At 38.3% G+C, this 13,276-nt stretch overlaps 1 protein-coding gene across 1 annotated transcript; it reads right to left on the reverse strand.

The window, feature by feature from the left end:
* Positions 1-2,657: 2,657 nt before the first annotated feature.
* On the reverse strand, positions 2,658-12,958 carry Snrpd1 (small nuclear ribonucleoprotein D1 polypeptide). Its single transcript, XM_027942918.3, has 4 exons — positions 12,813-12,958; positions 10,064-10,140; positions 6,555-6,746; positions 2,658-2,837 (listed from the first exon to the last, which is right to left on the reverse strand). Exons 1-4 carry the CDS (start codon positions 12,824-12,826, stop codon positions 2,761-2,763), a joined length of 360 nt encoding a protein of 119 aa, XP_027798719.1. The 5' UTR covers positions 12,827-12,958; the 3' UTR covers positions 2,658-2,760.
* Positions 12,959-13,276: the final 318 nt, after the last annotated feature.

The raw sequence follows: 13,276 nt of genomic DNA on the forward strand, positions 1-13,276 counted from the left end.
GCAACATCCCAGACACATCTCTCAAAATAAAATTTATAATATGATATTCGATTAAAATCACAATAGGTTGCCAAGACATACTTATTTTTTAGTTGTAGTTGGACACAATACCTTTATTTTATTTATTTTTAAGTGGTGCTGAGGATCAAACCCAGGGCATCGCACGTGCTGGACAAGCGCTCTACCGCTGAGCCACAACCCTGGCCCGACATACTTTTTAAGTGGGTACAATATAAAATACTTTTTGGTCAGTTTCCAACTTTTTATTAACTTGTATTTAATATATGCTTCCCTTTGAGACCATAAGCTCCACAAAGGCAGGAGTCTTTTTTATTTGACCCTTTCAAATCTCTTCTCCATTCCCTTGCCATCTGCTTGGATACAATCAATAGGAGCACTGCCAGATCAGATGGTAAAGAATGACATCTAGGTATTTATTCTCCCAGGTTTTTTATTTTTTTAATATGTGTGGTTCAGGGATTGAATCCAGGTGCACTTTACCACTGAGCCACATTGAGTCATGGTCTCACTAAGTTGTGGAAGCTGCCCTCAAACTTGCAATCCTTCTGCCTCAGCTTGCAGAATCAGAATTACAAACATGCACCACATCCAGCCCAGTTTAATTTACAAAAAAAAAAAAAATTGGTTCTGTTTATTCATACTGGTTCAATGTTAATACAGTTGTCCCTTGAATTGGATCCAGGATCCCCTGCAGACATTGGTGTGCTGGGGATTGAACCCAGGGCCCAATGTATGCTAGAGACATGCTCTACAACTGAGCTACTCATCCCAACCACTCATATACTTTAAATCATCTCTTCACTATTTCTATCTAATAAAATTCAAATGCTAAATAGTTGCTATGCCCTGTTAGGGGATGACAAGAAAAAAAAAAATGTTCAGTATAGACACAATTTTTTTCCAATTATTTTTGATCCTGGGTTGGTTGAATCCCCAGATATAGAACCCATGGATATGGAGGGCCAACCATATTTATTACTACTGAAATTAATGTAAGATGATTGTAGGGCTGGGATGTGGCCCAGTGGTATAGCTCTTGCCCCAAATGCATGAGGCCTTGGGTTCAACCTATGGCACCACCACCAAAAAAGATCCTTTATTTTTTTGCAGTATTGGCCATTGAAAACACAGGGGCTACTTAGCACTCGGCGCTCTCTCTCTCTCTCTCTATATATATATATACACACACATATATTTTAGTTTTAGATGAACACAATGCCTTAATTTTTTATCTGGTACTGGGGATCAAAATCAGTGCCCCACACGTGAGGGAAGCGCTCTACTCTACTACTGAGCTACAACCTCAGCCCTCTTTTTGAGACAGGATCTCAACAAGTTGTCAAGGCTGGCTTTTAACTTGTAATCCTCCTAGCACAGCCTCCAGAGTAGCTGGCATTATAGGAATGAGCCTCCACACCCAGTTTCATTGGTCTTAATCATCATGAATTTGTGATAAAGCTGTCTGACCACAGCTGCAGTTATGATAAAATGATATGGTAACCTCAGTGACTGACAAACAATAGATGGAAATAATGGTAATAATAAGTATTTGAATTTACTTGATGGGAGGAGAAAAAATAGATTTCCACAAGTTTTATACCAACTTCTTACACACACACAAACACCTCACTTTTACTCTCAATTCATGTAACTGTTTAAAGTGGCTATATTAAGTAATAATCTTTGTAGAAAATTCTTATTTAAAATATTAAAACCCTGATATATATAAAAAATAATAAAAAAGATTAGCTCCCCTGCCATACTCAATGTAAGTTTTTTCCTTAGCATATGAACAAATCATAGTAAGCTTTACAAGGAACTGTTATCTACTGAGACATATTTCCCTCTAAGTTTACTCAATTAAAATAATTATTTACAATCTTTATTAACAACTGGAGAGGGCTGGGGCTGTAGTTCAGTGGTAGAGTGCTTGCCTAGCATGGGTGAGGCACTGGGTTCAATCCTCAGCACCACATAAAAACAAATAAAGGTTAAGTTCTTTTAAAAAAAATTAGATTTTATTATCAAAAAGTTACTTTTCCTTTTGTTCTTAAAGGATGCCTTATAAAACTACTTGATAAAGGAGGCCCCTGATACTGACATTCCACACTGACAGATTCAACACTGCTCACAAATCTAGGGAACATTAGCTGGAATTTTAACTCAAGAAACCAATGACAACAAAATCAATGACTTTTGATTTAGATGACTATCAGCGGAGGAGAGGAAAAATAATTTTAGATCCTCATTTCATAAGGACTTTCTTAAATGCCATGAATAACTTATTTGACCAACAGATAGGCTTCATGCAATAAAATCAGAGTAAAACAATAAAAGGTATATTCAATACATGTTCAATATATATATATTCCATGCATATACACTGCGAAAAACATTTTAGTTAAAAAAATTAAAGACTGAAAAAAAAAAATTAAAGACTGGGGCTGCAGATGTAGCTAAGTGGTAGAGCACTTATCTAATGTGTGTAAAGCCCTGGGATTGATTCTCTAGCACCACAAAAACAAACTAATTTAAAGACTAATCATTTAAAAATGAAATTGCTTAGTTTTCACTGTTAATTTCATGAATGTACAGGAAACAACTGGAATTTTAATTTGATATAGTCAACAGACAACTCTGTCCCACACTTATGTTTATTAAAAACTGACAAACAAACAAAACCTGTACAAAAAAATCTCAAAGTCATTTATCACTTTCAAACAGTAATCAAGAGACACATTATCGCCTAGGGCCCCCTCTTCCTCTTCCACGGCCGCGTCCTCTTCCTCTACCTCGGCCTCGGCCTCTTCCTGCAACTGAGGGAAAAGAAAAGCAAGGTAAATTGTCTTTTGGTCACCACAAAAAGCATTTACATACAAGCCTCCCACAACTTTATAGCCCTTTTTTGTTCCTGCTGTTGCAGTTTAGTACTGAGAAACATATGTAGATGAGATTATAGGCATGTACCACCATACCCAGCGACCCCCTTCCCCTCTTCTTTTTTTAGTTGCAGATGGGCACAATACCTTCATTTTATTTATTTATTTATTTTTTATGTGGTGCTGAGGATTAAACCCAGTGCCTCATATTAAGTGAGGCAAGTGCTCTATGGACCAGCCATAACCCAAGCCCTCTTCCCCTCTTTTTGAGACAGTCTTGCTAAATTGCTCAGGCTGGCTTTGAATCTGTGATCCTTCTGCCTCAACCCCAAGCTGTTGGGATTACACTGTAATCACAACTTACAACCAGGCCCAACTTCTTTTACAGCAGCTATAGGAAAGAAAACTCAGCTTCTCTCAAAATGTGTTAAACTTCAAAGCAAATGCCCCCTTCATCATGCAGAATGAAGAACTGCTGGTGCAAAGACAGTTATATTTGTTTTACTTGAATTTACCATGAAACTTGTCAAGTTTAAAAGTATTTTTCTTTATATCTTATTTTCACAACAAAAGGAAACAAATGATTTGGACCCCATAGAAGACTGAAGAGATATCAAAATAGTAGAACGTATCAGTGGAACAGATCATGAAAACCTTGTCAGATTTTTGGTTACTCACTACACTCCAACTATGTTAATTCAAAGCCAAGAAAATTTAAACATACTACATCAAATAACAATCTCATAACTTTAGAATCTTAGAAGTCCAATCATAATCTTCCACTTGAATTCATATAGCAATATCCTTGACACCTGGTCACTGTAACCCTAGCTGAATATCACAGTGACAGAGGATTTGTCATACAAATACGCTTATTTTATCTTTAGACAGTAATATTAGAAATACCTGACATGGATTGCATTCCAAAATTTTTAGAATCATTGCACTGATTCTAGTCATACACATTGATTCAAAGCATTAAGGAGTAAGTCTTCTGTTAAAGTAATGCAGATCAACCAGATTTATCTCCAATTCTTTCTGAAATACTATTCATGATAGAAAAGGAGAGCTGGGCATGCAGCTCAGTAGTTGAACCCCAGCACCACACACATGCAAAAAAAAAAAAAAAAGAGAAAAGAAAAGCAGAAAAAAAACAGTGGATTAAAGACTTCAAAAAATGTTTAGTCAGAAAGTAGATGGAACAGTAAATTCCGCCCTCCCATCCCCAAGCTTGGGACTCAAAGCTGGGACCTTATATATGTTAGGTAAGTACTATACTATTGAGCTACATCACCAGGCCTCTGTAAATGTTTAGTAAAGGAAATGACTTCTGAAAAACCTAGGACCTGGGAAGGAGGAGATGAGATGATTTGAAGTAGGGGGCTGAAAACAAACAAACAAAAATTGGTACTCTTCCTGTGAATCAGTCAGACTGGAACTCCTCTTCCTCATCCTGGAAAGCTAATCATTATTTCCCTGACAGGTAAGTAGGAAAGAAAAGGCAGAATAAATCTCTTTTGAGATCAGAAGACTTCAGATTCAAAAATACTTGCTAAGTAGAGAGCACAGGACTGAGAGGGAGAAGAGGGTTTAAAAAAAGTTTTTTTAAGGTATGTGTTACAACCAAATGGTTCTTAAAAATTTTTTAACCAAAAGACAAGAGAATAGGAAACTTAACCACATTTGTATTAAGATTACTACTTTCGGGGGGCTCAGTAGCACAGCGCTTACCTAACATGTGTGAGGCACAGGGTTCGGTCCTTAGCACCAAATAAATAAAATAGTTATCCATCTACAACTAATAAAAAATTTAAAAAAAAAGACCACTACTTTTATATTTTTAAACTTTTATGAGACTCTTGTTTCAGCTATAGGTATAAGCAAGTCAAGATGCAAAATATATTTCTGTGGGTACAGAGCAAAAAAGTCTCAAAGTCACTATATTAAATGAATATCTACAAAACACCCAGCCCTATTTCTATAAAGCTGGCTGAAGATACTTATCCCAAGGAAGCAGAGCTGAGAAAAACAGCACTACAAAAGACTTTGAGATCCTGAAATTTTGGATCTCCTAGTGAAGAACGCATTTACTTTGGGACAACTTCACAATGAGACCCACTAGTCGAGAAGTCCAACCGTGTCATGCCTGTAACTGCAGAGACTTGGGAGGCTGCCAGACTGGGAAACTTAGCAAGACTGTTTCTAAATAAAATATAAAAAAGGACTGGAGATGTGGAACAGTGGTTAAGTGCCCCTAGCTTCAATCCCTAGTACTCCCCACCCCAAATAAATAAGGAAATAGGGCTAGGATGTAGCTCAATGATAGAGTGCCTCTGGGTTCAATCCCCAGTACTGGAAAAGACAAAGAGAAAGAGAGACACACACAGACACGCAGATAGATACCCAGAAACACACAGAGAAACAGAGAGATCTAACAATGTCAAATACAGAATAAAACTTTAAAAAAGCAAAACTAAGATTAACCTTACCAGAAAAAAAAAAAGCACTACATCCACAAAATAACAAGATTCTATGAAAAATGATTAAGGGAGGATGCTTGAAAAGGTCAAGAACAGTTCTCAGGGGCCGAGGTTGTGGCTCAGTGGTAGAGCACTTGCCTAGCATATGTGAGGCCCTGGGTTTGACTCTCAACACCAGATATAAATAAATAAAATAAAGGTCCACCGAAAACTAAAAACTACAAATAAATAAATAAATAAAATTTAAAAATAAGAACATTTCTCAGAAAATAAATAAAAAAGGCAAAGAAAAAACAAGAGAGAAAAAATAAGAATTAGAGAATCAGCTGGGCATGTTGGCGCATGCCTATAATCCCAGAGGTTCAGGCGGTCGAGATAGGAAGATCACTAGTTCAAAGCCAGCCTCAGCACAGGGAAAGAAGCTAAGCAACTCAGTAAGACCCTGTCTCTAAATAAAATACAAAACAGAGCTGGGATGTGTCTTACTGATGGAGTGCTTCTGAGTTCCATCCCCAGTACCAAAAAAGAGAGAATCAGCCAGAAGCCAGCATGGTGGCACACATATGTAATCTAGCGGGAGGCTGAGGCAGGAGGATTGCAAGTTTTAGGACAACCTCAGCAACTTAGTGAAGCCCTGTCTCAAAATAAAAAAGGGCTGGGAATGTAGCTAGATAGTGAAATGTCCTGGGTTAAATTCCCCTGTAGCACCAAAACCCAACCCAAACCAAAACTGTCAGAAGTGGTTTTTGTTTTTGGTGGTTCCAAAGTAGGAATATGAGAATGAGCAAAAGGAAAGAAATTATGGAAGTTTAACTAGCAAGTTTTCTTAACTATTAGGGACAAGCACCTAGGACAACAACAGAGGAGAAAAAACAAAGGGGGATTCTATGCAAAGTCATTAAGGTATTTTAAAATATCAGGCATAAAGTCAACCTCCAAATCTTCTAGTGTGAAGAGATCAGGCCATGCACAAAGGTACAAGATATTAAAAGAGCAATAATCTTTTAAATAATAAATACTATATGCACTCATTGCAAATACAGGAAACTTTGAACCACATACAAACAAAACAACAACAACAACAAAACCACCTGTGTTCACAAATGTTGTATTTGGAATAGTGCATTAGGATTTAAAACAGCATACTAAAACATTTATAATCCTTCAAACTTACCAGCTTCCCTTTTCTTAGATTTCACCTTAGGTTCAACATCCACAAGTAGTGTATCCAGAGGTAAGCTGTCTGGCAGAATAAAGTATCGAATGTTATTTCCCCGAATACTCAATGTTTCCAGCTGTACAGGTTCTCTGTTCTTCAGGGTCATTTTCACAGCTTTAAGATGTGTGTTCATGCTGACATCTACACCTAAAGTAGAAAAAAAGCATAGTCATTATTATTAGCACAATAATTAAGGCAACCAATTAATTTGTCAAGCCACAGTTAATACTGTACTGTAAGAGCACATCTGTTTTGCAGTGTTTCTCGACAGAATTTAGCACACGTGCAATGAGTACATTAGGGAATTACGCCAATGTAAATCAGCCATCTTTCCTTCAGTGAGATTTTTCCCTAGCCATACTACTGTTTTACACAGCTAGGTATGCTTATAGAAGTGAATATAGCAAGCCCTAGAGGGCCCTGATTGTTACATATGTCCATTTACGCCTTGTATTCTTCTCCTATTCCAAGTTTGAAAGGTGCTTATTGGCAGTTCTCTGTCTTTGTAACTTACATACACCACATGCCACAACTATTCTCATCTTTGTTTTGAAAATAAAGTCCTATAGAGTCTACAGTATTTTTTATTATTACTAGGAACTTAAGATTATCTTTTTAACTGTTTTTGTTTGTTTGTTGCAGTGCTAGGGATCAAACCTAGGGCCTTATGCACACTAATCAGTGTTCTACCACTGAATTACAGCCCCAGCTCTTGACTATATTTTTAAAAAAGATCATCAATGCTTTTGATTACAAAGTTTCAAAGTTTTTGAGTGTTCTTTCCCAACCTATTTTTCTCAGTAAGCCATTATTTTTAGTATGAGACTTTGTAAAACACAAAACAAGGTTTTTCAGAATGAATATATGGCATTATAGCAGAAACACCTGATTATTGATGCCTTTATGAAATTATATTTGAACAAATGGGATAACCAAAGACCTACCTAATTTCTTGCCTTAGAAAGCTAAGATCAGAAAACAACAGAAGTCTCAACTTTTCCAAAACTGCCTAATTTTTTTCAGTATTACTGATCCTATCCTTCTCCTTTCCAGTGAGAGGAACAAGACTTCTTTTTTTTCCTGAAATTAATATACTCATAATACATTCTATTTTCTTGAACACCTTGATCCATGCAGGGGGAGGGGGAAAATGAATAAACTCTGTCTACATTACAGGAAGCACATCATAAGTCATTTTAATTTAATCCCAACTATTTTTATGGTAAAGTATGACTGTCCCTGTTGTGGTGACTAAATAAATATGTATTATTTACGTTTGTATGTATTCGTATATGATACAAGAAACTTTTAACAGTGGTTTGTCAGTGTGGAGAGAAAAGTTGTAGATGGATACAACATAACAACTTTATTTTATTTTTATGTGGTGTTGAGGATTGAACCAAGTTTCTTACAAGTGCTAGGTAAGCACTCTACCATTGAGCTACAACTCCAGCCTGGGAATAGGATTCTTAACCAAATTTGCTCCCTCAACTTATTATAACTGTCCCCACCGCTGGGACATTCATTCATTTATTTTATTTTGTTGGGAGGGGGGTAACCAGGGATTGAACTTAGGGGCACTCAACCACTGAACCACATCTCCAACCCTATTTTGTATTTTATTTAGAGACAGGGTCTCACTGAGTTGCTTAACGCCTTGCTGTTGCTGAGGCTAGCTTTGAACCTGGAATCCTCTTGTGGCAGCCTCCTAAATCACTGGTATTACAGGTGTTTGTCACTGCACCCAGCAGGACATCCATTTATTAAGTGCCTATTATATATTAGATAAAACTTGCATTATATTATTTAGGTTATGACTTCCACCACTAGATTCTGGTTCCAATGAGGGAAGAACATTGTCTCCTCCATAATACCTAAAACAGTGCTCTGAGGGAACAGACTGAATCACTACTTATGAAATTTCTGGGGCTGGGGATGTAGCTCAGTGGTAGAGCACTTGCCTAGCATGTGCAAGACCCTGGGTTCAATCCCCAATGCTGCAAAAATTAACAGTAATGCATGAGTTTGGGATAAGGCTCAGTAGTATATGCTTGTCTAGCATATAGGAGGCCCTGGGTTCAACCTCCAGCAACACACTCGAAACTACTTTTGGGGTGAAAGGGGGTGCGCCAAGGGGGTATAGGGAGTGGAGGAGGTTGGAGAGGGACTGGGAATGGCCAGGGGCCCCTTAACAATGAGTTGCATCCCCAGTCCTTTTTATTTTTAAAATTTTGAGACCGTGATCTCACTAATTTTTGCTTAGGGACTCATTAAGTTGCCGAGGCTTGGTCTAGAACTTACAATCTTCCTGTCTCAAGCCTCCAGAGTTACTGGGATTACAGGTATGCACTATTGCACTGGGGTAGTTGCAGAATTTCAACAGGACAGCAATTAAACTTTCGCAGTATGATCTAAGACTATATTACAACCTTATATTGTTTTTATTTTTCAAAGAGAGAGTTAGAGAGAGAGAATTTTTTAATATTTATTTTCTAGTTTTCGGCAGACACAACATCTTTGTTTGTATGTGGTGCTGAGGATTGAACCCAGGCCGCACGCATGCCAGGCAAGCGTGCTACCGCTTGAGCCATATCCCCAGCCCCCCTTATACTGTTTTAATTTCCTTCCATAGCAACTTGTAAAGTTGTAATATGATCACCAGTAATGTCAGTTTAATACTTTACATTTTTCTTGATTTACTCAGATACAAATATAAAATTTCAGTATTTTAGAGAATGGAAACATATGCTCCAAGAGTATTGTCTTTCATTTGGCCCATCAATTCTTTTGAAAACTCTGCAATTTGGGGGCTGGGGATATACCTTAGTAGTGTACTTGCCTAGCATGTGGGAGGCCCTGGGTTCAATCCCCAACATAGCAAAAATAATTAAAAAAAGAAAGAAAAAAAAAAAAAGAGAGAGAGAAAGAAATAAATTCTGCAAAATTTTGGAAAACCTACTGTGAGCAAACAAAATACTCCAAAATATTATGTGAATACTACTTGCCTTATGTAGATCAAGTTAAGGTTTCCTAACACCCCCCTCATTGTCCACATATTTTTTACACAACATAATGAGACAGGGAAACTCCACACTGCATCCTCAAAAAATGTTACAATCTAACAGGGAACACAATCCCAATGAAAATAAAAGCTCTATAATATATTCTGAAAGAAACATTCAATACAGAAGAACACACACAAATAAAGTCAGAAAAGCAAGAAAACGGGATACCTGGGGAATTCAGTTTGGTTGTAGCATAAGTGCCTTTAAGGTAAGGCCACGTAAGGTCAATTAAATAATTTACTCACAAAAAATTGCAGATCTATACTAGAACTAGGACAATGTTCATTAAGAAACCAAAAAAGAATTGTGGTCTGCAAGCAGAGATTTTTTTTTTTTTGGGCGGGGGGGACCTAAATGAAAAGAAGTGTCTAAATTTAAATATTCCAACTGTTTCCATACCTGTAATTGTTCCATGGACCTGTGTTCCATTCTTCAATTCAATGGTTACAGTTTCATGACTCAATTTCATCAAAAATCTATGGAAAATAGGAATAAAACCATTAATTTTTACCTTTAACACTTCAAAAGCCTATCTATAGAGCTGAAAGGATAAAATTACCTGATGCTGAAAATCTGCTAAATGCTATTCACATTAATTTCTATTAGTAATCTGTGTAACATTTTTAGCTTTCCCTGAACTATACCCTCAATACTTACAAAGAATAATGTTAGCATCCTAACACAAACTGTTATTTGCATTGGGCACATAGCACACATCTATAATCCAGGTGACTCAGGAGGCCGAAGCAGGAGGAATACGAGTTTGAGGCCAGCCTCAGCAACTTAGTGAGTTCCTATCTCAAAATAAAAAATAAAAAGGGTTGAGGATGTAGTTCAGTGTTAAAGTTCTCTGGTTTATATCAACAGTACCAAAATTTTTTTAAGAAATTAAAATTAATTCATGATAGCTGGGCACAGTGGCACAGGCCTAAAGTCCCAGTTTCTTGGGAACTGAGGCAGGAGGATTGCAAGTTTAAGGCCAGATTGGGAACTGGGAAGAGACCCTGTCTCAAAATAAAAAAGGATGGAAACATGCTCAGTGGTAAAGTGTCCAAGGGGGGGTAAAAATCATGAGACCAATGGAGAAGTGAAAAAGTGCTGAACATTATTAGTCATTAGGAAAATGCAAATTAAAAGGAGATACCTGTACACACCCAATGAACAAAATTAAAAAGACTGACAACAACAAATGCTGATGAGGATGAAGGGCAAATAGAACATATTACAAAAAATGGTACAATCACTTTGGAAAACAGTCAAACAGCTTCTTGATAATTGGCAAAACTAGAAGTTTATCAGACATCAGGAAGATCAGGAGAAAAGTAATCAATCTCCCCCTCAGTTATGAAAACGATGAGGAAAAAAATGATGGTCCCAACTGAGGAACTGAGGTACAGAACAGAATACATTCTATAGTAAGAAGAAATTTCATTTCTATATTGTACCAAAGATACAAAACAAGATTAAGCATAACCATTAAAAATGATGCTTTGGGGGCGGGGCACAGTGGCATGCACCTGTAATCCCAGCAGCTTGGGAGGCTGAGGCAGGAGAGTTCAAAGCCAGAGTTCAAAGCCAGCCTCAGTAAAAGTGAAGCACTAAGCAACTCAGTGAGACCCTGTCTCTAAATAAAACAAACAAGGACTGGGGATGTGGTTCAGTGGTTGAGTGTCCCTGAGTTCAATCCCCAGTACCAAAAAGAATTGGTGGTGGAGGGGGGATGGAGAATTTATATATTTGCGGCCTTGGGTTAAGTAGAGGGGAGTGAAGAGAATCTGATCTGGGGTTATGAAGGATAGTAGAATGAACTGGACATTATACCCTAGGCATCATGTACAACCAGAAGAATGAGAAGTTATACTCCATTTATGTATGGTGTTGTCAAAATGCATTCTACTGTCATGTACAACTAAATAGAGCAAATTAAAGTAAAATAAACTGAAAAAAAGTTACATGAAAATCCCATCATAACAACATCTTTAAATGAGAACTGAATCAAAAAGTATACTACCGAAAGTTAATTTTAAAAGATTATGATTTAGACTACCAGGTATGAACAAATTCTGAAACTTTCTACTCAATATTATAGTTCAAATAAAAATTGAATGGGGCTGCGGGAAACTATGAGGAAGACCCTGAAACTTAATCTTAATTGCCTCCTCTACAAATTGCCCCCCCAACACAAAATTCCGCAGAATCTTGTTATTTCAAACATAGAAACTGCCTATTCATTTGTCTTCACGACTACACATAATGCTCCAAAATGGCAGATATGCTGCTTTTTAAATTCTATCACCTATGGGCTGGGGTTGTGGCTCGGTGGTAGAGTGCTCGCCTAGCATGCTTGAGGCACTCAGTTCGATCCTCAGCACCACGTAAATGTAAAATAAGGGTACTGTGTCCCTTAAAACTAAAAAATAAATATTTAAATTCTATTACCCATGTACAGTGTAACAGGTGCCCAATAACTAATCGAGGACAACAATCTTTGACTTAACAAAATAGAAACTAGCTAAATAATTATAATTGCTGAATTTGCAACTTATTTGCAACTCTCTGCTCCTATGTTCCAGGCCTCCAAGTCTTTAGTAGACTCAACTGACACAGTGACAGAAAACACGCGAGAAATATCTGAAAAATATCTTTATAGTCAGCCACAATTAAAATGATGACTCTATACTGGGAAAATCCTCATAAATCAAAACCGTATCCTAAATGAGAAATAATCTAGAGACTGTAAAAAATGTTTAAAGTCGCAAATTTATGAATTAGTTCCTCTTTGACTTGCACATAGGTGTCGTTGTTTCCAGTTAGCCTCATGCAGCTTCTAAGCTACTGGAACCAAGCACTCACTGCAAAGTGGTTACTAACCGAAAGCGAACTTGGACGTCAGGCGTTTAAGGCCTCTACACACTAGATGACAAGAAACGGCTAGGCCTTCACACTCACCTACTGGAAGACACGCTGGGTCCGGGTGCGACCCAGACTCCAGCACCCTCGGCGCCGCCAATATGGGCGCGGGAGGGGCGGGCGCCAGAGGCCGTTAGCAGGCCGCACGCACGCGGTTTCCCGCCTCGGAGCAGCCCAGCTTCTGAGCCCAGCCCAAATCCTCCCTTCACGGTCCCACCTCGCTTGGTCACATCCTCACCTCACGAGCTTCATCCTAGCGGCGCTGTTACCCCCTCGGTCCGATAGTGCACAATATCAGACAAGCGAAGACCCACCAACTAAGAGTTATGAATGGCCGGAAACGCCTACTCCGGAGGCTCCGGACGTAAAGAGCGCGCGGAACCCTGAAGCGTACGGCGGAAACCCCAAGGCCGTGCTGGGCCACACTCCCTTCCGGCCGCGAGGAGCCCGACGGCGGCCCCTGGCGACTGGAGGACTGCTTTACGGCTGTTGTGGGGTGAGGCTGGTTTAGGAGGAAGTTTTCTCCTAGTAGGTCTGTCGCCTTCAGCTGGCCTCACAGCAGGGCGCGGTGACTAAGCACGGAATATAATTTCCTCTGAACGAAGAAAATTTCTAAGGGAAGCCCAAAGGATAATTCTAACTCTGTTCCAACAGCAGGAACCTTAGCATTCCTTAATGTACTTGAAGAAAGTCAAAACTTTT

The sequence above is a fragment of the Marmota flaviventris genome, chromosome 16 (genome assembly GCF_047511675.1).
Source record: "Marmota flaviventris isolate mMarFla1 chromosome 16, mMarFla1.hap1, whole genome shotgun sequence".
In the NCBI taxonomy this organism is placed as follows: Eukaryota; Metazoa; Chordata; class Mammalia; order Rodentia; family Sciuridae; genus Marmota; species Marmota flaviventris.